The sequence below is a fragment of the Argopecten irradians genome, chromosome 3, assembly GCF_041381155.1.
Source record: "Argopecten irradians isolate NY chromosome 3, Ai_NY, whole genome shotgun sequence".
NCBI lineage: Eukaryota > Metazoa > Mollusca > Bivalvia > Pectinida > Pectinidae > Argopecten > Argopecten irradians.
The window spans coordinates 43,644,472-43,670,187 of record NC_091136.1 but is presented as its reverse complement, the minus strand read 5'-3'; the positions used below and the strand labels follow the sequence as shown (position 1 = coordinate 43,670,187).

General features: G+C 36.4%; 2 protein-coding genes across 4 annotated transcripts in view; one reads left to right on the top strand and one right to left on the bottom strand.

Moving 5' to 3' along the window:
* Positions 1 to 5,438, top strand: part of LOC138318705 (uncharacterized) — a 43,199-nt gene extending 37,761 nt beyond the window's left edge. For both annotated transcript variants that reach the window (XM_069261330.1, XM_069261329.1), the window contains exons 17-18: positions 3,986 to 4,044; positions 4,303 to 5,438. In XM_069261330.1, the coding sequence (XP_069117431.1) occupies positions 3,986 to 4,044; positions 4,303 to 4,377 (134 nt within the window). In that variant the 3' untranslated portion in view covers positions 4,378 to 5,438. The remainder of the gene's footprint in view (positions 1 to 3,985; positions 4,045 to 4,302) is intronic.
* A 2,667-nt stretch (positions 5,439 to 8,105) lies between these two features.
* LOC138318704 (heterogeneous nuclear ribonucleoprotein U-like protein 1) lies at positions 8,106 to 25,494 on the bottom strand. 2 transcript variants are annotated; one of them, XM_069261328.1, is made up of 18 exons: positions 25,201 to 25,494; positions 24,357 to 24,445; positions 23,661 to 24,012; positions 23,323 to 23,440; positions 22,871 to 22,944; positions 22,295 to 22,434; positions 21,626 to 21,725; positions 21,034 to 21,146; positions 20,511 to 20,669; positions 20,153 to 20,254; positions 19,697 to 19,819; positions 17,822 to 17,950; positions 16,686 to 16,854; positions 16,315 to 16,473; positions 15,177 to 15,308; positions 9,281 to 9,408; positions 8,998 to 9,147; positions 8,106 to 8,688 (listed from the first exon to the last, which is right to left on the bottom strand). In XM_069261328.1, the coding sequence occupies exons 1-18, from the start codon at positions 25,340 to 25,342 to the stop codon at positions 8,506 to 8,508; spliced, it is 2,562 nt and encodes an 853-aa protein (XP_069117429.1). In that variant the 5' UTR covers positions 25,343 to 25,494; the 3' UTR covers positions 8,106 to 8,505. The 2 variants fall into 2 exon arrangements, with proteins under 2 accessions (XP_069117429.1, XP_069117428.1); XM_069261327.1 differs by having other exon boundaries at positions 23,323 to 23,443; positions 25,201 to 25,493.
* Positions 25,495 to 25,716: the final 222 nt, after the last annotated feature.

The window sequence follows — 25,716 nt, the reverse complement described above, 5'->3', positions numbered from 1 at the left end:
AAGGTTTTCACTTTTTGTACTTTTTTCTGTAACCATGGAAACATTGCTGAAAATGGCAGATTTTTGTGTAAGAATCGTTTCCGGAGCATAACTCTAAAACCAGAAGAGATATTTCCACGCAACTTCATAGACACATTGGTCTTATGGTCTAGTAGTGCCTTTTGCTATTTTAGGGTTTTCACTTTTTGTACTTTTTTCTGTAACCATGGAAACATTGCTGAAAATGGCAGATTTTTGTGTAAGAATCGTTTCCGGAGCACAACTCTAAAACCAGCAGAGATATTTCCATGAAACTTCATAGACACATTGGTCTTATGGTCTAGTAGTGCCTTTTGCTATTTTAAGGATTTCACTTTTTGTACTTTTTTCTGTTACCATGGAAACATTGCTGAAAATGGCAGATTTTTGTGTAAGAATCGTTTCCGGAGCACAACTCTAAAACCAGCAGAGATATTTCAAAGAAACTTCATAGACACAATGTTCTTATGGTCTAGTAGTGCCTTTTGCTATTTTTAGGTTGTCATTTTTTGCACTTTTTCCGTAACCATGGAAACATTGCTGAAAATATCATATTTTTGTACCAGGTTCGTTTCCGCAGCATAACTGGAAAACCTGTTGAGATATATGCACGGAACTCCATAGACACATTGTTCTTATGGTCTTATAGTGCTATTTTTAGGTTTCACTTTTTGTGCTTTTTCTGATGATGGTGGGCTATTCAAATCGCCCTGCGTCCGTGGTCCGTGGTCCGTGGTCCGTCGTCCGTCCGTAAACAATGCTTGTTATCACTATTTCTTAACAAGAGGCCCATGGGCCTTAACGGTCATCTGACTCATTGCACAAAACAACAAATTCACAGTATAAAGTATTGGTTAAAGATTAATATAAACAATACGAGGAACTCCTTAGTTGAATATGTAAGTTTCTGAAATAGGTAAATGTCATTTGTTGAACAAACTTGGTAGCCCTTCATCCATATATGGTTGTAACCCATTCATGGATTAATATAAGGAGGAGTCAGATTTTAAAGCCAAATTTCAGCAAAGCTTCCATTTTGGACGTCCGCCGTACTATCCCCAAGGGTCTTAGCTCGGTCCTTTATAAAATATGATTGTCCTCACCTGAAGTTCCCCCTTCTGAATCAATTAAAACCCCTATAGACCAATTTTCCTTGAGATCGGAGACTGAAACCTGAAAACAGGAAGTGGGTCAGCGGCCATCTTGGAATACCAAAATCTTTACGAAAATGTTTGCATGTTGTTCGGCATCAATTTAAACCCCTAAAGAATAATTTTCATTGAGAACAGAGACCGAAACCTGAAAACAGGAAGTGGGCAAGCTAAAATTAAGAAAATTTGCCCTTTTGGGGCCCCACCCCTCAGCCCCTAGGGGTCGGACCAGACTCATTTATATAAAATATGATTGTCCTTCCCCAATAACGTTTCACACCAAATATGAATGAAATTCATCCAAGGATGAAAAAGGAGTAGGATTTAAAAGCTTAAATTAAGAAAATTTGCCCTTTGAGGGGCCCCACCCCTCAGCCCCTAGGGTTCAGACCTATCTCAAATATATAAAATATGAATGTCCTTACCTAATGATGTTTCACACTAAATATGGATGAAATCCATCCAAGGATGAAGGAGGAGTAGGATTTTAAAGCTAAAATAAGAAAATTTGCCCGTTTGGGGCCCCACCCCTCAGCCCCTAGGGGTCGGACCAGACTCATTTATATAAAATATGATTGTCCTTCCCCAATAACGTTTCACACCAAATATGAATGAAATTCATCCAAGGATGAAGGAGGAGTAGGATTTAAAAGCTTAAATTAAGAAAATTTGCCCTTTTGGGGCCCCACCCCTCAGCCCCTAGGGGTCAGACTTATCTCAAATATATAAAATATGAATGTCCTTACCTAATGATGTTTCACACCAAATATGGATGAAATCCATCCAAGGATGAAGGAGGAGTAGGATTTTAAAGCTAAAATTAAGAAAATTTGCCCTTTTGAGGCCCTGCCCCTCTGACCCTAGGGGTCGGACCAAGCTCATTTATATAAAATATGATTGTCCTTCCCTAATAAAGTTTCACACCAAATATGGATGAAATCTATCCAAGGATGAAGGAGGAGTAGGATTTTAAAGCTTAAAATAAGAAAATTTGCCCCTTTGGTGCCCCACCCCTCAGCCCCTAGGGGTCGGACCAGGCTCATTTATATAAAATATGATTGTCCTTCCCAAATGATGTTTCAAACCAAATATGGATGAAATCCATCAAAGGATGAAGGAGGAGTAGGCTTTTGTATAAATAGTCTTACGCACGACGCACGGCGGACGGCGCACGGCGGCGCACGGCGGACGGCGCACGACGACGGACGAAACACGATGACAATAGGTCATCCTGACCTTCGGTCAGATGACCTAAAAACTGCTGCAGGGATTTTGTTCAAACTTCACATGGAGGGTCCCCTTGGTCCATATTTGTGCCATACAGATTTTGAGGCTGATCGGAAAAACAAGATGGCCGCCAGGCAGCCATCTTTGATTTTGGCAGTTGAAGTTTGTTATCGATATTTCTTGAGAACAACTGAAGGGATTTTGTTCAAACTTCACATGGAGGTTACCCTTGGTCCCTAGTTGTGCCATACAGATTTTGAGGCTGATCGGAAAAACAAGATGGCCGCCAGGCAGCCATCTTTGATTTTGGCAGTTGAAGTTTGTTATCAATATTTCTTGAGAACTACTGAAGGGATTTTGTTCAAACTTCACATGGAGGGTCCCCTTGGTCCCCTTGGTCCCTAGTTGTGCCATACAGATTTTGAGGCAAGATGGACGCCAGGCGGCCATCTTGAATTTTAAAAGTTAAGGTTTGATATCCGTATTTCTCAAAAAGTGCTGAAGGGATCTTTCTCAGATTTTATATGTAGGTTCCCCTAGGGACCTAGTTGTGCATATTGCATTTTGGGACCGATAGGTCAACAAGATGGCCGCCAGGCAGCCATCTTGGATTTTGTTATTCAAAGTTTGTTATCGCTATTTCTCAGAAAGTATTGAATGGATCTTTCTCAAATTTCACATGTAGGTTCCCCTAGGGCCCTAGTTGTGCATATTGTGATTTGGGACCGATTGATCAACAAGATGGCCGCCAAGGAGTCATCTTGGATTTTGATAGTTGAAATTTGTTACCGCTATTTCTCAAAAGGTACTGAAGCGATCTGTCTGAAATTTTATATGTAGTATGTTTGAAAAAGTTTAAAAAGTAGAGAAAAGATCCATCTTTCCTTTGTCAGATATAGATCATTCTTTGGTGGGCGCCAAGATCCCTCTGGGATCTCTGGTTTCTGTAACCATAGAAACATTGCTGAAAATATCATATTTTTGTAGCAGGTTCATTTCCGGAGCATAACTCTAAAACCAGCAGAGATATTTCCACGAAACTTCATAGACATATTCTTTTTATGGTCTAGTAGTACCTTTTGCTATTTTTAGGTTGTTTTTTTTTTTGCACTTTTTCCGTTACCATGGAAACATTGCTGAAAATATCATGGTAAATGGTAAATGTTACTTTGCAAAACTCCACCCATCTTTGTGTATATAGTCTAATATAAATGTCAAGGCTGTATACCTGATTCAACAATTGCAGCCCTGCTCTACTTGAATTATACTCCATCTTTCTTTAGCTCAACTTCCTTTTTCCTGTTTTTTTTTTCATACACATAAGTCTCCACAATCAAACTTACTTCAGCTTTGATATCTCCATTGGCGGGGGATCTGAATGACTATGTCCTTGTTTCAATTGTCTTCAAAACTGATTGAATGAAATTTAACATTAGATGATGTCAAGTACAAATATGTATCAAATTTGCTTTTAACTGATATGTAAGTTTCAATATGCAGTGGATAAGTTGTGATAATATGTAGACACTCTGGCTACCTTATACTGTGTCCTACACAGAGTGGTTATAATGATTATTTGTGTTGTACAGAGAATGGCACACCTTACTGGGTGGTGAAGAACAGCTGGGGACCTGACTGGGGAGAAAAGGTGAGATTACAATCTTCCCAAATATCCTTTCAAGATCAACAAACATTCTAGCTGTGCCCTTCGTGTTATTTCCTGTATGTTCATGTAAAAAGACAAGATTTGTGAACTATTTCTAGAAAACAAATGAATAGAGTGAGATCGCATTTTATAGTTAACATTATGTCTGTGAAGTTATGGAAATAAACATTGGTATACTGCAGCCTCTCAAAATTACCTTGGTTATCGGTAAGATATAAAACATATTTATCATTGTTACAGGGTTACTACCTGGTATACCGTGGAGATGGTGTGTGTGGTCTGAACACCATGTGTACATCAGCTGTAGTGGACTAGTGGACCAACAATCACACTCACTGGTGACCACAACTTCAAATGATAGTCACAAATGTCAACTATTTACAACTTCAAATAATAGTCACAAATGTCAACTATTTACATCAGCGGTAGTGGACCAACAATCACACTCACTGGTGACCACAACTTCAAATAATAATCACAAATGTCAACTATTTGTATAGAGAATGAATTCAAGATTTACTTTTACATCTTACTACAGTGTATCCAAATTGTGAATTTCAAAATCATATTGAGAAAACATATTTGTACCCCATATTTTATAGAGTGTACATCATTTACATTAAAATTCTTGTATTAAGCATCCTTTGTATTGTGTTTCGAAATTGTAACGCTTTCTATCATTATGATATTTCGTTTACAGAATGAAATATACTCAAATATATGGAAAATATACATATTTTCTTCCACATGTTGTGATAATGTATGATGGCGTTTCTACTTAAAACCATGTTCTGATGAGATTATTTTAAATATTAATTGACTAAGCATTAGATAATCTTCTATGTCTAAGATCTTTCTGTTTTTGAGATGTTATAGATATAATAATAACTTTTACAGATTCTTTTGAACAAATTTTATATATTTTGAAACATTTAAAATATTGAGTGTTTTTGTTGTTAAAATTAAGGATTTTCGTTCTGAAATATACAAAACAATATGATCTATTATGTTTTTAGTTTTGTCCATTTGTGCCTAATGTGCAGGTGTAAATATCAATTTTATGCACTTTTATGATATACCTTTACTTGAAATTTTCAAGATCTGAATACAGCTACCATGAATTGCTAGGCTATGCTTGTACAATTTATTTCGTGTTGAATACCTGTGCCACTATTGTTATATGTTTCATGTTAAATCTTTGGTTGAGATATCCACTTAATGATTATAAAATACAGAAGTGTAGTGCTAAATGATTATAAAATACAGAAGTGTAGTGCTACCACTATTATATGTTTCATGTTAAATCTTTGGTTAAGACATCCACTTAATGTTTATAAAATACAGAAGTGTAGTGCTCCACTATTTTATGTTTCATGTTAATGGCAGGCTTAAAAAACCCAGCTTTATTGTGCACACACGTTTTTCTCTTCTATTTTTAGATCAACCCAGCCAATCAAAATCTTTGGTTAAGACATCCAGTTAATGTTTGTAAAATACAGTTGTGCAGTGCTAACATGCTAACACATTAACTTTTCTTAGAAAACATCGAAGAATTTTACATTCCAGGCCGTGAAATGCGATGTTTATAACAAGAACTTTTGTAAATTTTATACCCAGGTATTTGCTCCATGTTTTTCTTCTTTTAAAAAAAAAAAAAAATGTATCAAGGAACATGTATTGTAATTGTAATATTTAAGTATGCCACTTATTATTTTTGCCCAACTTATAATTTAATATGAGGTTTTAAGTGAAAATATATACCAGATATTATATTCTTTCATTCATTGTTGATATAAAAGGTAAAATTGCTTTGGTTGTATACTGCACAAAAATCTGCCTCAACTCTGGAAATTTTTACAAGAAATATTGCTTTTTATGGAAAATAAATGAAGAAACCTGAAAATATTCATGATTAAATTTATATTTGTTTTGTACAAAGAAAATAAAATATTTACAAACAAGGAAGTATTAGAAGAGTCATATTTAGCTTGCCTGCTGAAAGTTTATTTCTTTTCATACATCTTTGACCTGGTGCATATTAGGGTTCTAAATTGGAATGGTGGATGCTGGATTGTATCTCCACGATTCATAAACTGCTTGCCATCTGAAACTAAATAGTCTTTCGACTGTCCTTCCATTACAAGTTCTTGTTACGACTGCGGTTTGGAAAGTAATGATTCAGCTATTCTCAAATTTCTCTTGCCTGTCCTTGGTCACTAGTTATGAATGCACTTATTACTGCCGTTCTATCATAAGATTGCACGATTGTGTTACAGTACTAGTGTATCGACTCACTGTAGTAGATTACATCGCTACATGGTACAGATGAAGTGTCTATGTAACACGCATTGTGATTGGCTGAAGTGTGTATATAAATAAACGTTACACAATGCAACCTATTTGTGCAATCGGGACGTTGTAAGTACGTCGAAACAATTACAAATGTTCATAGATAAACATCTGAAAAATTAATATTTGTAAAATAGAAGTATTACGCTGTAAAAATAAATAACGCTGATATATAGAATTCGCGCTGTAATATACATGACTGTTGGGTGTTTTTTTCCGTAGTACACCTAGCACATGTGACGAACTTGACTGACAGAGTTTCCTGAAATAGCTGTTGTAAATATATAAATAAGATGATTGAAAAAAAAAATCAAACATGGAAAGAGATAACACACAATCAGGTTATACTAGCTGTAGAAGAATACATAATACTGATTTAAACATGATAATACTGGTACCGTTAATGAATAAATATGAAGGTCAAGAAGAAAGTATCTGCTAAAACAACTGTTCAGTTTCATAATTATGGTAGGGTATATTTAAAATGTCAATTTAACTCTGAATTTGAACTTTATACTGAATAAAAAGTGTGGAAGTACTAAAAATCGTCGATCGCCAAGCTGCCAACGCGTGCATATTATACATGTAAGTTACCGGTAAGATACATGTGTGTTTGCACATGTGTAACGTTACGTTACTATTTTAATCTCTCGCTAAAATTGCGCCAAAATTAGAAGCGGTTCAACCGATCACAGCCAAAATTAGAAGCAGTCCTCAACCGATCATATGTCGACATGTCAAAGCCACGAACCGATCTAAAAGTACGCGAAAGGGTAGTGAAAATGTACAATGATGGCATGGGGTGTCCTATGGAAATATATCTAAAGCGGCCGACGTTTGTAAATCCACCTGTCGGAAACATCGCAAAGTTGTGCGAGGAACAACATGGTTCTCTGCTTCCACGTGTTCGGTCTATCATGACACCAACAAAGGTCAGTGAAGAAGTTGTTAAATTCGTCGAATATCGGAAGAAAATGAGACCAAGCATGGCAGGCTAAAAAAACCAGCTTTACTGTGCACACACGTTTTTCTCTTCTATTTTTAGATCAATTCAGCCAATCACAATGCGTGTTACATAGGCACTTCACCTGTAACATGTAGCAATGTAATCTACTACAGTGAGTCGATACACTAGTACTGTAACACAATCGTGCAATCTTATGATAGAACGGCAGTAAGCAGCAATCTTTCAACATGTGTAGTTTGGTTTCAATTTTCGATTCTTATCTCAAGATTTGATTATATTCTGTTCAATTGTTTGTTAAATCTTCTCAAGAATTCACAAAATTACATGAAATTACAAGATGCATTGACACTGGAAAGTGACCTATAAGACTGTCGATCTCAAAACCCAAAAACATTCAAAACTGAGCAAACCTAAAATGTGTTTGTGCAGGAGGAAAAACAAGGTCCAGTCTATCAACCATCATTATAGGATAATGATGTATTCATGTCAGTCATTTGATTGATGAGTGAAAACCATTCAAATACATTGTCTGTAGAGCTTTCTGCATTTAATACAGGAAACATGTAGGCCATTCTTATTTACAGAAACAAATCCAATCCGGGTATAATGAAATGAAAATTGGATAAACATCAATGAAACATTTCCTACTGCATTTATGAACGAAGTTTTATTAATTAGTCCATTCATTCAAAGATAACAAATAATAATTTTAAAAAAAAAATCACTGTTTCATGGAGACTGTTTATTTGGTCATTTCATAACAAAAGAAAAATGTACTCAACATCAAAACAGCTATAAACCCACAATGATGTGTTGATATATCAATGTTAGTTTGATGAGTCCTGAAGAGTCTCTTCAACATAGTAATTTTCCATTTCCATTCCCTTGGACTTAAACAATAATCTGCCTGATGTCTTTCATATCTCTATACTAAATACACTATCAAATCTGATAAAAAGTACAAAAACCAATCACAGAAACAATATAGAAATTGACTATGTATTATAGCCTCCAGGTTGACAATATCTTATAGACGGAGCCACAATGAGTGATGAATGTAATTAAGATGTAAAATGCACATGATTTCTGACAAACATATATATATACACCATTGAGAACACTGTGTTTTAGCGTTGGTAGTTTGAGCCGCTGCTTCCGTATGACCCCCACTGATTGTAGTTAGATGCTGCCGTGTTGTTTTGACCAGTGGCCCCCGTTTGTTGGTTGTAACCTTGCCAGTAATTCTGGTTCCAGTTATTCTGGCTTGGCCAGTTGTAGTTTTGTTGCCCACTCTGAGCGTAGTTCCATTGCTGCAATTTAACATTAAATAGTAATGAACGCACTGGATTTGGAATCAATAAATTTTCATAAAACTATCATATAGATCAACATTATTATATAGTGAAATGTTCTGTGAAATGTGTAGAAGATCATGTACAGAAACATCTTGGCTAGCCAAGGCCTCTGATTATGTTACACTCCATGAACCCTAAAATAGAATTGGATGCATATGAAAACTACCTACCTTTAGTGAACCATAAGGACATTTATCTTGTAATGTAACACAATTAATCTTTGATCTTGTTTGGAAATGTAAATGTCTGAGAACGCTAACTCACCCCATAGCCTCCCTGTTGCTGCTGCTGAGTTCCCCAGCTTCCTTGGTTACCCCAACTTCCTTGCTGGTTTCCCCAACTTCCCTGCTGGTTTCCCCAACCTTGTGATTTGTTTCCATAGCTTTTATTGGAGTTCCTGCTGTCATTGCGATCCTGAAAAACATCAACCAAATGCAGTTTTAAGAAAATTCAAAGAGGAAGCAGGAGCATTGTGATATAAGCTAGTAACAATGAGGACAGACAATTCAGATATTTTATAAGCATGCTTGAATTGAGAGTTACTTACCCGACCCTTCCAGTCGCCACTACCAGAGCGCCTGTCGCCACCAGAAATTCTGCGATCGTTCCTGTCGTCTCGTCTGTCATTGTGGCGGTTATCATACCTATTGTAACCACCTCCTCTATTGTAACCACCTGCGAACACGACATTAATGTCAGACAGATTCTTGTAAGAATATCAACCAAATACTAATGTTTCATTGATACAGGACCAGTGTTCCCGGTCATTTTTTCAAATGGGTTTTTTATACCCCCATAGCTTGCAAAATGGGGGTACAGTGCCATATTTAAGAGGTACTCTATATTTGCATATTTACCCCATGTGTATTCTTTGATAGAAAATAAAGACAAAGTAACGTAGATTTCGCCAAAGGATTAAAAACAGCGTTAGATATATATCCCTTTGTTTGATTTATTTTGAACAATATTGCTGCTTCTTAAATTTGCCTGCAAGTTATTCAATCAGATAAAGTATGAACAGACGACGTACTAAACATGTCTGCCGTGTTGTGTCAATTTTTTTCACTTAAAAATCATGTTCTCAATATGCATAAAGTCCATCTTACATTGCAATTAATTTATAAATTCATTCTGAAAAGCAATTTTCAAAATATTTGGTATAGATCTACAGATTTTTCACCCTAACAGTCTGTGAATGTGCCGATCCTAAAAGGCATGACTTCGATAAAACATGTCGCTGGTAAAATGTATCGCTGTCTTATAGCCATTTCTGTCACATAGCCGATTTCTGTCACAAACAATTTTCTTGTTCAAAGAACCATGTGGATTTGAAGTTTGTTTTCATACTCTATGATAATGCTGGACATACACAGCTCTACACACTCTTGTTGTTATTGCACGATTAAAATTTGCATCGTAAATTGCTTCCTGTAACACATGTTCTTTGAGCGATATAATGATCAGTCCCGACACTACTGATGGTGTTGGGTATGGTCTCGGATTTTATCATAGGACAACACAGATAAGTAGTTAACACATCTGGTACAGGTTGTCAAATTTACGGGTGCAATAAAACAGATTGTACGTGATTCACGCACGTTTCTGCGTGATCGGGAACACTGCAGGACCTATCATCTAGTCTGAAAAACAGGATCAGGGCCTTTTGAATTAGGAATTTTGAAATATCTATAATAGTGAAATTCTTTGATATTAGCATTTGGTAACTTCATTGTTCTCAATTGAAATGTACATTATTCTTTTTTCTTATTTATCATTTCATACCTATCTGGCTATCAATTGGGGGAAAAAACATTTTGGATTGGGAATTGGGCTGATCACTTCATAATAGGCCCTGTGATAATGTATTTACCACTCTTTAATTCACTCCTAACAAGAGGCCCATGGGCCTTAACAATCACCTGAAAATTAAAGCCATTTGGACCCCACTGGCCTCCACTCCTCAGCCTTTGGGACATGAACTCTAAAATATAGTTAGGCCATTCCAATTTGATTTCTTGTTCTTCGGATTTTGGAATTTTGAAATAGGAGCGAGCAAGCGAATTTTTTTTAATTTTGAAAATATTTTGAAAGCGGAAAAAATTGGAGCGAGCGAATATTTTCATAGAATTTTTATTAGACTTTTATGTTTATTTCGTGAAATAGCACTTAATAACCAAGTTTTTGTGTTAAAATATGAGTTTTGTTGTTTCCTTCAGTGTTTTCGATATTCATAGCTGCTATTATGCTATTACACAAAATGCTTTCAGTGCATGGTACATTACAATTTTAAGACAATCATGACATGACAATTTTAACATTGAATAGCAATGTTTAGTATTTAAAAGGAAATAGTCAAGAAAGCTTTATTTATTCAATTGTCAATAATTTCAATAATTAATTTGCTGTTGACAGAGCTATCAGTAAAAACCAACAAACTAATAGAAACAATCAGCGATTAGCATTAATGTATCGCTCACCTGGTTTTTTGTTAGTAATTATCACAAGACTCTGACAATTAGAAAAATAAGCAAAATTGACTCCCAAAGTTTAATTTTGAATCACAACCATACAATGATGCTATTGATACCATACAAATATGCTATCCAATACATAGGTTCAGAGACAAAGTAATTTATATGAAAATAGTAGCCTAATTGACCTTTTGACCTCGCATCTATTGCCGTCTAAGGCCCCGGGGGTCAGCCCTATCATTTGCACAATTTCAAATCCCAACCCTATAAGGATGCTACCATTGCATTATAAGTGCTCTTCCATTCTTAGTTGCAGAGAAGAAGTCGTTTATATGGAAATAGCTAAATTGACCCCTTTTGACCCCACCCTTCAGGCCCCCGGGGGGTCAGCCCCATCATTTGCAAAATTTTGAATCCAAACCCTATAAGGATGTAACCATTGCATTATGAGCGTAATCCCATGTTAAGTTGCAGAGAAAAAGTCATATATATATGGAAATTGACCACTTTTGACCCCGCCCCTCAGGCCCCCGGGGGGTCAGCCCTATCATTTGCACAATTTTGAATCCCCACACTATAAGGATACTACCATTGTATTATGGGTGCTATACCGTGCTTAGTTTCAGAGAAGAAGTCGTTTAAATGGAAATAGCCAAATTGGCCACTTTCGACCCCGCCCCTCAGGCCCCCTGGGGGTCAGCCCCATCATTTGCACAATTTTGAATCCCCACCCTATAAAGATGCCACCATTGCATTATGGGTGCTATACCATGCTTAGTTTCAGAGAAGAAGTCGTTTATATGGAAATAGCCAAATTGGCCCCTTTTGACCCCGCCCCTCAGGCCCCCAAAACGGGGGTCAGCACCATCATTTGTACAATTTTGAATCCCCAACCTATAAAGATACTACCATTGCATTATGAGTGCTATCTCATGCTTAGTTTCAGAGAAGAAGTCGTTTATATGGAAATAGCCAAATTGACCCCATTTGACCCCGCCCCTCAGGCCCCCGGGGGGTCAGCCCCATCATTTGTACAATTTTGAATCCCCACCCTATAAGGATGCTACCATTGCATTATGGGTGCTATCCCATGCTTGGTTTCAGAGAAGAAGTTGTTTATATGGAAATAGCCAAATTGACCCCTTTTGACCCCGCCCCTCAGGCCCCCGGGGGGTCAGCCACATCATTTGTACAATTTTTAATCCCCACCCTATAACGATACTACCATTGCATTATGAGTGCTATCTCATGCTTAGTTTCAGAGAAGAAGTCGTTTATATGGAAATAGCCAAATTGTCCCCATTTGACCCCGCCCCTCAGGCCCCCGGGGGGTCAGCCCCATCATTTGTACAATTTTGAATCCCCACCCTATAAGGATGCTACCATTGCATTATGGATGCTATCCCATGCTTGGTTTCAGAGAAGAAGTCGTTTATATGGAAATAGCCAAATTGACCCCTTTTGGCCCCGCCCCTCAGGCCCCTGGGGGGTCAGCCCCATCATTTGTACAATTTTGAATCCCCACCCTATAAGGATGCTACCATTGCATTATGGGTGCTATCCCATGCTTGGTTTCAGAGAAGAAGTCGTTTATATGGAAATAGCCAAATTGACCCCTTTTGGCCCCGCCCCTCAGGCCCCCGGGGGGTCAGCCCCATCATTTGTACAATTTCCAGTTAGTAGCCCATAAGGATGCTACCAGTCAAATTTTGTTGAAATCCGACCAGCGGTTATGGAGAAGAAGTCGATTGTTGACGGACGGACGGACGGACGGACGGACGACGGACGACGGACGCCGGACGCCGGACGCCACGGTATGGCATAAGCTCACCTTGGTCCTTCAAACTAATAGAAACAATCAGCGATTAGCATTAATGGAAAATCTTTTAAACCAATATAACCTCCTCCGACATATACATTCTTTCTTAGTTGTCACATAATATTGTATGGAACTGACTTATTGTGTTTAGCATGTTACCTTTTTAGCTGCTCACACTTAAAATGAGATAATGTTTATAAATGTAACTACAAAAAATATAAACACAAAGATTATTCATTTTAATTACACTCCTTCATTGTCTTTAAAAAGAATATTTGTATGAAAATATATGGACAGTATGGCTCAAAAGTTTCACGACATGCATATCAGCATTCATATCATAAAAGAATTATTCTAAATTCATTTTTTATGATTTTTTCATGAAACATTTTTTTTGGTAAATCAAACGCAAACATACATATAACCTATCAACACATAAATGAAGGCAAATGTATGTTACATTGTTGTAAAAGTCAAAATGAAACAGAAGTAACACTAAGTTTGGATCCCAGTAAAGTGTGTAATTTACTACAATATTTGGCCGAATAGCAGACGAATCGTCACCTAGCTGTTACTAAGTCATGCAGTCAAAACATGTTAACAAAATTCGAGCTATGTGGGCCACGTTTCAAAATTTTGGTTTGTTTGTTTATTTTTACGTCCTATTAACAGCCAGGGTCATGTAAGGACATGCCAGGTTTGTTGGTGGAGGAAAGCCGGAGTACCCGGAGAAAAACCACCGACCAGCGTTCAGTACCTGGCAACTGCCCCACATGGGATTCAAACCCACTTCCCAGAGGTGGAGGGCTTGTGGTAATATGTCGGGACATCTTAACCACTCGGCCACCGCGTTTCAAAAAACACACTGACCGGGTCTGAAGAAATCAGGTAACTGAGCTGTTATTTAATTAGCGATTGCCATCAAATAATTGACATGCTTGATTATTGTTTTTCGTTGCTAAATCGGCCAGTCAAAACACCTAATATGGTCACCATTTTTAATGTGAGATCGAATGCAAAGTCTTTTAAATGAGTTGCAGACATTGGCAAAATCAGAGTGAAATCGGGATCAGTGAAATCAGTTTCTATCTCTAAGTACCACTTTGCCTGCACGTTGCGGAAAACTTGACATCTTTGTTGTTGTAAAGGTTTGTAAGACGCTTGCGTATTTGAAAATACATGCAAGAATAATTCAAACATCTGAGTGACCAGGAACGGTGACTAGTAAAATGAACCCTATAAAATTTTGCCTGGGTTCGTCAGATTCTCAGACAAAAAATGAGGAGCAGTAAATATATTATTTTATTTTTATTTCATTTTCAGAAAATAGGAGCGGGAAATCTGATGAACAAGAAATCAAATTGGAATGGCCTTACCGTCGAAAAATTTCCTTTTTCAAACTCATCCTAGATCTTGTTGATATAAGGCTACATACAGAGTTTCATCAAAATCAGTTCACATTTACCAAAGTTATCTTGTTCACAAGCACAATGATAAAATTAGAACAAAGGGCAATAACTTGTACGTTACTGTCGAATAATTCCCATTTTTGAACTCGTACGAAATCTTGTTGATATAAGGCTACATTTAAAGTTTCATCAACCTCGGTTAACATTTACTCAAGTCATCATGTTCACAAAGTAAAGTTAACGCACGATGGACAATAGGCTATTGCAGTAGGTCACTATGACGTATGGTCAGGTGACCTAAAAATAGTAACAGTGACCTTGACCTGGCAATCCTGAAACTGTATCTTGTCGAAAATATTATGGTCCTTTAAATTTGTGTTAAGTTTGATCAAAATCACTCAAGGAATGAAGCCGCTAGAGTGCTGATAGGGATTTTCTAAAAATAGTAGCAGTGACCTTGAACTTGACCCAGCAACCCTGAAACTCGAACTCGTCCGAGATCTTGTTAATATTAAGCTACATACAAAGTTTCATCAATCTCGGTTCACATTTACTCAAGTTATCGTGTTCACAACAAAAAGTTAACGCACGACGGACGACGACGGACAAAAGGCTATCGCAATAGGTCACCATGACCTATGGTCAGGTGACCTAAAAATACTGAGTGCTAAGTGAGATAAACAGCTACAATTGTTATTATGTTCTCAGGTTGACACACTAACAACACCAGACAGCTATATGTACCTCTATTGCCACCGTAGCCACCCCCATAGCCACCACCACCGTAACCGCCTCGTCTGTCGTTACGGTAACCACGATCACGGTTATCTCTGCCACCATGTCGATCGTAGCCTCTGCTGTCACGCCTTTCAATATCTGAAAGATAGCAACAAAAACACATATAATACATACCATGATGTAGACTATTTTCAGATAGCATCTTATTAGTAATGAAATCAAAAGTAATATTGTTAATATGGTATTTTTTATATTTTTGTTCCAAGTGCCATAAAGACAGAAATGACGAATAAGATACTGAAAACAACAGGATTGTGAGTACCCAGGCCATAAAACTGCTCATTTTTTAAATACAAAAACTGCTTTGATTCAAAATTTCAATGAACAGTTTCAACAGTAAAATCAAAAGCAAACTTGAAACATGCTAGGTTGTAGAATAAACATTGATTCAAAACTTTTCTCATTGTTTTACAGTTCAAGTATAACTTGTCTAAACCAAACCCTGTATAAACTGGAAGCTTGTCTATACTGATTAATTTGTTTGGTCCCGGCAAATTTCTTAATAAACTATAGTACCCAAAACCTGCATAATCCGGAACCTGTCTACTCTGAAAACCGGAACTGTCTAGGTAATGTTACTATACCTTTCTTTGTAAAATTAACTTGGGCAAACCGGCAGCAATGTTTTCACAATATGGGACTGATCATGAGACGCCTAAGGGGATTTACCTGTACCCATATACTAAGGGCTAGATAGTGACAACTTTTCACTTTTCATTCGATGGTTTTGTTACATGTACATTGTATTTGTGAATACTTTTCACGGTCAATTCTAACAATAAAACATACACATAACTTCTGAGAGTTCATTTGAATGTAGTACACCGAGAGAAATGGATCGTACATGTACACCTCAGAAACCAAAAAAACGTAGAATGGAATTCTGTGTTCTACCATGTACATATGTGAGAATAAATGTTTGTGCTGTAATAAAAAAAATTCTTCTGATGATTTCCATGTGAACATATTGTGATGAGGTTATATCCTCTATAAACCGGACACCTGTATAAACCGAACAGATAGACTGGTCCCGTTCACATCCGGTTTAGACAAGTTATACTGTACTATAAGAACCGTAACTTACTTCCAAAGCGACTTTCCCTGTGTCGTTTCTCTGGAGGTGGCAGAGCATCTTTGCCTTCCTTGTTATATTTCTGGATGAGTTCCTTGAGTTCATCACCTTCTAGCTCCACGTTCTGCAACTCGTCAAACAGCACACCCTCTTCCGGCAGGGAGAAGTTGGCTACAAACAGATAAGACATGCTGAAACGCCACCAAATATCGGCCAGAGATGGTCCTTTCGAACTGGCACCCCTGGCTGTAATGGGCTGGAACATCCTACACCTTACAGAGAAAGTAATCTTTAGTCATAGGCATGCTATATAAGAGTGAAGGGACTACATACATTTAGAGTATGGCTAGCTGGTGCCAGCGTTGGATGTCAGCACAGCCTACCTTTCATTTCAAGTACTGCTCTAGTTGGTACTTCCTTTCCTTCTTCCTTCTCTCGCTGCTCAATGCGTTTTTTGAAATCTTCATCAGACGGAACTATCAGAACAGCTTTGCGTTGAAAACCTTCAAAAGGCTGCATCTTACGTCGTCTGGCTGATGCATACACATTTGTCTAGCGTGGCAACAGAGAATATAAATATCAATCTCGGATTGGGCTGACTGTCTGATTGCCTACAGAGGCCGACAGTGTAAAGTTCAAACTGTTGCTAGAGCAAAAAAATAATCCATCCAATCGATCTGCAATATACTCCAAGAACATGTAAATGAGTGATTCAGCTCCATCATCAGTTCAATACTTACCAGCCTCCTCTTGAGCTGAAAAGAACCAACCTACACTAGCCTAAAAGTTTTTCTTCAGCAAGTCTTCATCATATCAAACATCACAGATATTGAGTCTCAGATCATTTCTACAGCACAAACAAGCTGTGAAATCTACCATTCTTGTCAATAACTCCATCTCCATAAAAACATCAATAACAATGTCTTTGTTTTTATATGATATCCTGACCGGAAACATTTTGTTAGGTAAACAGTAAAAAGTTTCTCTTCTGATAATTATCAGACTAAATCAGATCTCTCCGACATCATTCATAATCATCCTTTGTATTGTAGAATAACATCATGTGCATTGTATTATATATATATATCCTACCATTCCTTCCTTAATGACTTGTGTTCAGTCAATGAATATCTATACAACGTTAAATGTTTTATACATACGGACGCGACTAAATACCAAAGGTATTGTATACATACAGGTGCTTCAAAACATGGCGATTGTGTCGCAACACTATACAAGTCTAGAACTAAATACACTCACCTTCATATCCAGAAGTTCCAAAGGAAAGTTGTGAACTTGTGGGTTTGGTAAGGGGCGGGGCGGTACATACCTTGGACATTGATGAAAAGGATGACATCAGCTGTTTATACCTACCTGACATGCAAGTATAGTGCATGTGATGATGATCATTGTATGGCCAGATTTGCCGATTATTTTTTTTAGTTGTAACAGGATTGCCACTTTACATCCAAATATTGTACTTTCTCAGCACATGATCGTCGAGTGCCAATTACATTACCTGGTCTAGGATGTAGTTCCTCTTTTTGCTTGCTCCCAACTCCAGCATTTTGTTGAGACACTTGGTAGACAGATCAATGAGGACATCCCAGCGTCCAGCGTAGTTCCTTTTTCTTGGCAGACCCATCACCTACGGAAACAGTACAAAATTTAAAGATTCAACAGAATAATTCTGTGTCTGAAACTAATAATAAAACTGAACTGATATAGGTTAACAACATATCATGGAAACAATATAATGAAGCAGTTTGAAGTCTGAAACCTAATGCAAAATGAGGATATGGAGTTTATTTTGGTATATGACACAAGTCAAAATGTAGGTCACAGTTACCGTATTTTTGCGCGTATAGTGCACACTTTTTTTCATAAATTATCAAGTCAAAAGTTGGGGTGTGCACTATACGCAGGTACATGGCCAGGTCCTGCGTCATGATCACCGGCCGGCAGGTCCCAGCTAAAGAGTGCAGTAACATTTTGTACATGTTGTCGTGATAGGGTTATGATTAAATACTTGAATCTTTAAGTCAATGATCAATGTATGTATTCAATATAAAAGGAAAACATCACTTGAAATTTCTATCTTTAATTCCTTGAAAGTCCGTTTTGGGAGCACATGTGTTCATGACCGGACACATGTTACGATCGTGAATCTTCAGTAAGGTATCTCCAAATCTAAATGGCTAAATGATTATAGTCTGGAGCTTGAAACGAAGTATATGTGTGTAATTGATTCGTCACATTAAACAGATTACCTTATAAATATGTTTCTCCAGCATGTGAAAAACTTTTGAACTTGCAAATGTTTACGGAAGTGAGTGTAATCGCCACATGCAGAGCCAGCAAATTAAATACGAAACTAAAACCTTCTTACATTAACACTGACCAATCGGCACTATAAATGATGGTATGAATGTAAAATTTACTCTTATTACCATCTTTTGAAATGGTTCTGTAAGATCACATCCTGATTTCAATACTAATTGAAATAAATGAGAATACGAAAGTGTGCAGTCAGTACTCAAATATGGCGGCCACCTTTGGTTGATTAGCCTACCCAGTCGGCTTTCGAGCTAATATCTTGGATAATAATTAAATCTAAATGCCTATCAGATACACAATAGACTTGATTGATACCACTTGGAATTACACAAGGTATGATTAATTATTTGATTGTAAAAACATCGTTGTTGAGATCCTCATTATAGTGTCACCGGCAATTCACAAGCTAACTAGGCCTGCCGTTGTGTAAACAAAGTGTCAATCATCGTGTCAAACTCCTCTCGCCAGTTAATGTTAATGAACAGAAGGTTGTTTTAAGCACTGATTAACAATAAGAACCGTTTGATTTTGTTCTTCAAGAGTGTTTGGAGTCAATGCAAAATGTTTTGAACGAAGATACAAAAACTGAGATTTTGTTTGTAAATATTTTTTTTCCAAAATGAAACTCAAAAGCATACCTGCGCACTATACGCGGGTGCGCACTATACGCGCAAAAATACGGTACTTACTTTTGGACCCTACACACCACAATACCTACTAAACCTGTCATCATTCACCAAAGCCTGAATCCCATGAATTCCAATGACAAGGAGTATTAGTATAGGGTCCACACATGATTATGTTGGGGAAGCATACACTTAGCAAACGTTAACATCCCCTTCCTGATACTAGTAGAGGAATATACAATATCAAATCGTTTAACTAGAAAGATGTAATTTTGCACACAAATTATTTTATAACATATTTTTCTTAAGATATCAGATTAAAGATAGATAATATGGTATGAAGAAATAAAAGCAAAAAACCTTTTTGTGCATCCTTTCAAGTTATCAATACAGGTAGGATTTATTGGGACAAGTCTCCACAAGCTTCTTACCTTCATTTTATCAATGATGTTGTTGGTTCCCAATATGTTGAACTTTTTGTCCAAGTTCTCTGATCTGTGTTTCTCACACCATGTGGTCTTTCCTGATCCTGGTAGACCAATCATCATCAACATCTGATAGGAGAAATATCAATTTACATTAAGACAATAATGTTCTCTTTTGTTGTAATACAAGAATCACATCAAACAGCAGTAGCAAGATATCTGAGCCAGATCAAAAGGGCAAGACAGGCTAACTTTTCTTTCATAATCAACTTAATATCTAAACGTCAGCGCTACTTTCCACAACGTTTTTCATGCAATTGATATGACAAAACATGAAAAGCAACAAACTCTAAATACTTTTCACTATGACAAAATGGTGTGTACTAATTTACGAAATGAAATGTCTATAATTTTGATTAAAAGTGTGTATTTTATAAAGAATGAGGATTTAAAATCTCTTACCTGACACTCTTCCTTTTTGGCCGGTGGAGCTGTCCCTCGGACTTTGTCCTCTACATTTTCAATGAACACAAAGTCCTCTTTCAGGGGGAACCATGGCTCTTCCTACAATACAAATGTACTGAATCGTGACTATGTAAATTTGCAGTTGGTAAATGTTTGTCAGTGTGCCAGCTAAAACATTGTCTCATTCCTCTAACACATTCATACCAAATAAATTTGTGATATGATCAGACTAAATCCATTTGAGATATCATGACACATCAAAATCTGTTGTATGATATTTGTATCCGAATTCTGAAAATCACTGTTTTATAAATAATCTTTATTTCTTATAACAGTATACTGTAAATTGTCTCACCTGAGCTCCAAAGTTGACCTCAAATGATGTGTTTTTAGTCAAGACATGAGGAAACATGGCATTATCTCCAAGAGTTGATTTCTCAATTGAGAAACACACTCCTAATTCTTCACCATTCTTGGAATAGCTGAAGAAGACAGTCTCATCATCTTCAAAGTCCTAATAATAAAAGAAAATATGTTATTTTAAAATATACAAATACATCAATCTTTTGAATACATAAAAGACCAATTCCAAGTCACGAAAATGGCAATTATAACAGCAGTACCCAAACAGACTGAACATTTTTATTTTTAATGGTATAAACAACATTTCCTTATTCATCTTTAGACATGTTTCCTGATGTTAGAATCAAACTTTAACCGTTTTCTTTCTAAGAGACAGTTTACAGGTTAACAATCTTCAAAATTCGCATTGCAAGGCATCATATAATACAAGTTTAATGACCGCTGTTTAAACCCAAAAGTTAACATCTTGACAATTTGCTCAGAACTTTAAAATTAATAATTAAGTGAAGACTTACAATGTAGCTAGTGATAACATCACCAGCAGAGTACTTCTCTCCATAGTCCTCAAATTTACAGTCCACAGACGCCTTCCCTGTACCACCATAACCGTAAGAGAAGGCCTCCTCACCTTAATGTCACAGATGGCATTAAAAATCAATATCAATATTTATTATTTGTAATGAAACACTGTTTAGTATTTGAAGTAAAAAAAGAAATTCAAATTTAATTTGATAATGCATAACATAGTACATTCTTACTTTAAATCAATTTATTTTTGCATACAATTAAATTTCACTTATTTCATGAGCAATAGGAAATAATGAAAATCCTAACAAAGGTTAAGTAAAATGCTTGAGTCTAGATTGTGAAATTCAACTGCAGAGAAATTGCGAAAACACTAAAAAGAACAAAAAGGTAAGAATGCATAAGAAATTTTCTAGATAAAAACCAATGGCACAAATAAGCATTTTCTAAAGCATATTTGTTTTTGCCATATAAGCCTGGCATTTTCTAAAACATATTTGCTTTTGCCATATAAGCCTGGAGAATAATTCTACATTTAAATCATACAGAATAGACCAATACAATAGCATGTGTGTTAATTACCAAGTTGTAAAGATGTAGAGTCCATGGACCAGCCAACCCTAGCTACATGTGGGTTGGTTTCCTCCTGTCCAACATGATCTAGGTGCATATTCTCCAAAAGCTGTCAACAAAAATACAGCCTTTATTGTAAATACACATTCCTAACACATTTTTGTCTTCAAATATTAACGAGATTTGACTTCAACTGGACAAAAGACCAATCTTACAAATACTTTTCCTTTTTAGGTTGCTAATAAAAATTTTGATTTCAAATATGATCAACATCAGTTGATAAATCAATGACAAACCTGAAATAATTATGGCCGAGCTATAGATAGTTTCAATAGATGTTTTTTTCTTGAGATCAAGTACACAGATAACATCAATCACTCTATATTGTACACAACTGCAATCAATTATGTGGTTGAATAGCTAGGACGTTAGTAAAGAAGTAACTCAAAACCAAAACTGCATTAGATAGACAGAATTGTGGCCAATTCTACTAACTAGAATTAGATAGAATTCAGAATGTAACCATAGCAGAGAATGTTCGTAGATACATATAACATTTACATCAAATGAATACAATATTTAAGTGAATTAATTGAAATTATTTTTATCCCACATACAGCTTTTTTTCTCTTGCCATATTAAGGCTAAATGTTAAAATTATGCCTTGACAGTACTTACTTTAACTTCAAAAGCCACTTTGCCTTTGTTTACACCGTACATTGCTCTAGCTCCAGCCCACATCATGGCAAACCCATCATGAGTTAGAGGTTCAGCCTTCAAGTTTGTCTCGTCAATCTTCAGGTTCAGATCACTGTTGTCTGATAGGATTCAAAATTGGTTCTGTAAGTGACTACTTCTTACTAACATGGCACAGGAATATGTATTTAACAAAATTCTTATTCTATATGTGTCATTTGAACTTCAAACCAACAATGATTTAAACATACGGTAATTCCCATACTGCAAAATTCATTTTCTATTGACAACTCAATGTTATCCACAATTTGTTTGAAATCAATCTTCCATCTTTCAATATTAAAGAGTTATCTGTCTTGCAGGTAGATACTGAATGTGGCATCATGATTATAATATGAGCATAGTCATATAACATCATGATTTTAGCAAAAAAATAATTAGGTCTTTCGAAATGGCAGATAACTCTGTTATATGCAAGGACAGAATAGTATAACATATATTAGTTAAGAATAAATTTTCAATGACAGTACATGTGCATGTTTAAGAAATGTTCCTTACATCTGTCAAGAAGCACTTGTGTAGAGGACTCCCAAGTCTCATCTTCCATGACAATTTTTTTTGGACTTCGCTGCCTACAAGGTAAAACACAAAGATTATTATTTCTTAAATCCATTAACAGTAATGTCAAAAAAATATCAGGACGCCAAACAGTACCATTTTGAAGTGATTTCAGGAGGGAAAAAAATAAATTAATCCGGTTATTTTGAAAACATGGCTTTACACAGTCCTTTTCCTGGTGGAAACAACCAAAATGTTGAAACCAATTATAGCATCCTTCTGAAACTCTGAAAAGTCCAACAATGGTTTTTATATTTATCACAAATATGAAGAGTAATTGAAATATACTCTTTACTAAAGATGCTGACATTTAAAATGTGTGTAAGATAGCATGCAAAATATGTCTTAATTGGTGAAATATACTATCATAAAATTCAAAATACCATAATTACCTTCTCTCTCTTGGTGACCGTGACCTCCTTCGATCTCTGGGTGATCTTGAACGACTTCGATGTTTGTCATGTGAATGAGAGCGTTTTCTTTTGCCGTCACTTGATTTTTTATCACCATCTTCTGGGAGAGTGAAAAACACATTTCTTTTATTATGCAAACATTATATAGATTCTTTGAACAGTTCGAAATTGTCTGGCTTTTAAAAAGTTGTAAACATTAAATCATTTCTGATATTTCCAAATAAAGAAATGAACAAAATATCTTAAGAATTTACGGAAATCAATTAAACTATGCAAACACATCTTAAATGTACTGTAATGTATTCAAAATAATGAACCTTTTGTATCTTCATCTTCATATGTTGCCTCGTCAACTGTTGTAAGCTCTTCAACAGCAGGCACCTCTTCATCTGTTTCTCCTAATAGTTTCTTCTCTTCCTCCTCGTTAACATCTTCAGTTGCCTCTTGTTCCATTGGTTCCGACTCAGATTCCTCCTTGACTGGTGTAGCTACCTTAACGGGTGATTCTTGTTTGACTGGTGATTCTTGTTTGACTGGCGATTCTTTTTTGACAGGTGATTCCTGTTTAACTGGTGATTCTTGCTTCACTGGTTCTTCCTTTACTGGTTCTGGTTCTGCAACTGGTTCAGGCATTGGCTCATCAACTGGCGGAGGCTCTGTGGCAGATGTCTGAAAGTAATATGCAACAGTAAATAACAATGACCATATGCATGTGACATATCATGGAATCAAAATTCTATTTATCAGTACTAAGAGTATAATATTGTGTACTTATAATTCAATATTTTAGAAAATGCCCAGAATAAAGATTAAAATGGACAAAAAAAAAAGTCATCGTCTTCTGATCATAGATCTGCAAACTTTAATATGTTTTATATTAGGAATGTTCAGGCATGCTCAAATTTTGGATCTGTGGCTTACAGTCAACATATCAAGCTAAAGAAAAAAATCCTTGTAGTTGAGAAGTATATTGCAGATAGTATATAGAGACATTATGCTAACAGAAAACATACATCTGTGATCTCTTGAGAGCTTTCGTCCAGCGCTGCATCTTGCGAAGAATCATCATGGGAAGTTTCTTCTGTCAGTGATTCATCTGCAGCTACAACATGAAGCAGAAAGAGCCACTATTGTTAAAATGTCTGGAACTTGGATTAGCTTTAATAGTTGCCTGATTACCTGATAAAGGCAAATATACAACAAACACAAATATGATTTATGTGTATGCTTTTCTTTATCTGCTGAATACAGACATCGTGCAATTTGTACCAACAAATTTTGACCTGGTACTGTCTATTTTAAACTTCGGTCCGGACCGACCGTACAGCAATTATTGAGTACCAGATGTCGGTAAAAATGGCGACTGAAGTATATGCAGCAAAATCTTGTTTGGTCCGGCCTACTCACAGTCCTTGCCGGTCCAAATGTCCAGCAATTTTTTTCAACTTTCGTAATGTCTTCTGAATACATATGAAGTTAAAACCCAGGCCAAATAACACTGTCTGGACACTAACTCAGTAGAAACAGGTGTGTGTAAACAGTAAATTATAATGCAGTAGAGAAGAAACGTCTAATTTACTATAAAATTCATTAACACCCATGATTATACATGAAAATCAGACTATAAACTAAAAGATGTATTAAAGTTTGAGATAATAAGTTGATGCGCAGAAGCAACGATGGAAGTGTTATTTATAACCAAACGGATTCAAAAGGTCAAGGTCGTCTTCATATTTACACACACCGGTAAATCAACATACCACGTGCAAAACGATACAATGAAATCAAGCGCGTAGTGCAAATTTGAATACAAATAAATAAAACATTCATGTAGATAATAGCGAAACAATACATTACCTGCGTTTCCAGCTTCATCGTTTAGGGCCTTTTTCAATCGCTTTACCAAAACAGCTTTTGTCCCTTTCGTGTCCAGTCCCCGGTTCTTCAGTTCCTCGCGTAATTCTGCAACTTTTAATTTGTTCGGATCTATATCACTCATGTTTGCAGTTCGCTTTTGTAGCTAATTAGCGGTAAACTATAACACAGTTCATCAATAACGAGAAGAAGGCGGGATGTTTGCTGCAAACTGGACTGCTTCCTCTCCCACCAGCAGATCGTAAACAAGATGGCGGCAAGGGACGCACATGGAAGTTTTATGAATTTACAAATCCCATTTGGCTTCCAAAACAAACGAAACGCAAACATGTTAACAAGACAACTATTCTCAGTTTCCCATCGATATGAAAAATATTAGAAAAGTTTAATACCAGATTTTTCCTATAGAGGTTTAAATTTGGCAAAAAAGACTGAAATAGTGCATTTTATAGCTCATAATTAAGGGGTAGGGGTAGGCCCTAGCATATGTTATTATTC

Excerpts from the sequence above, each read along its gene's own strand:
- LOC138318704 (XM_069261327.1), bottom strand. The coding sequence starts at position 25,342 with ATGAGTGATATAGATCCGAACAAATTAAAAGTTGCAGAATTACGCGAG. Across the intron at positions 24,446-25,200 it reads CGATGAAGCTGGAAACGCAG|CTGCAGATGAATCACTGACA; the intron begins GTAATGTATTGT and ends TTCATGTTGTAG. Across the intron at positions 23,444-23,660 it reads TGAAGATGAAGATACAAAAG|AAGATGGTGATAAAAAATCA; the intron begins GTTCATTATTTT and ends TCACTCTCCCAG.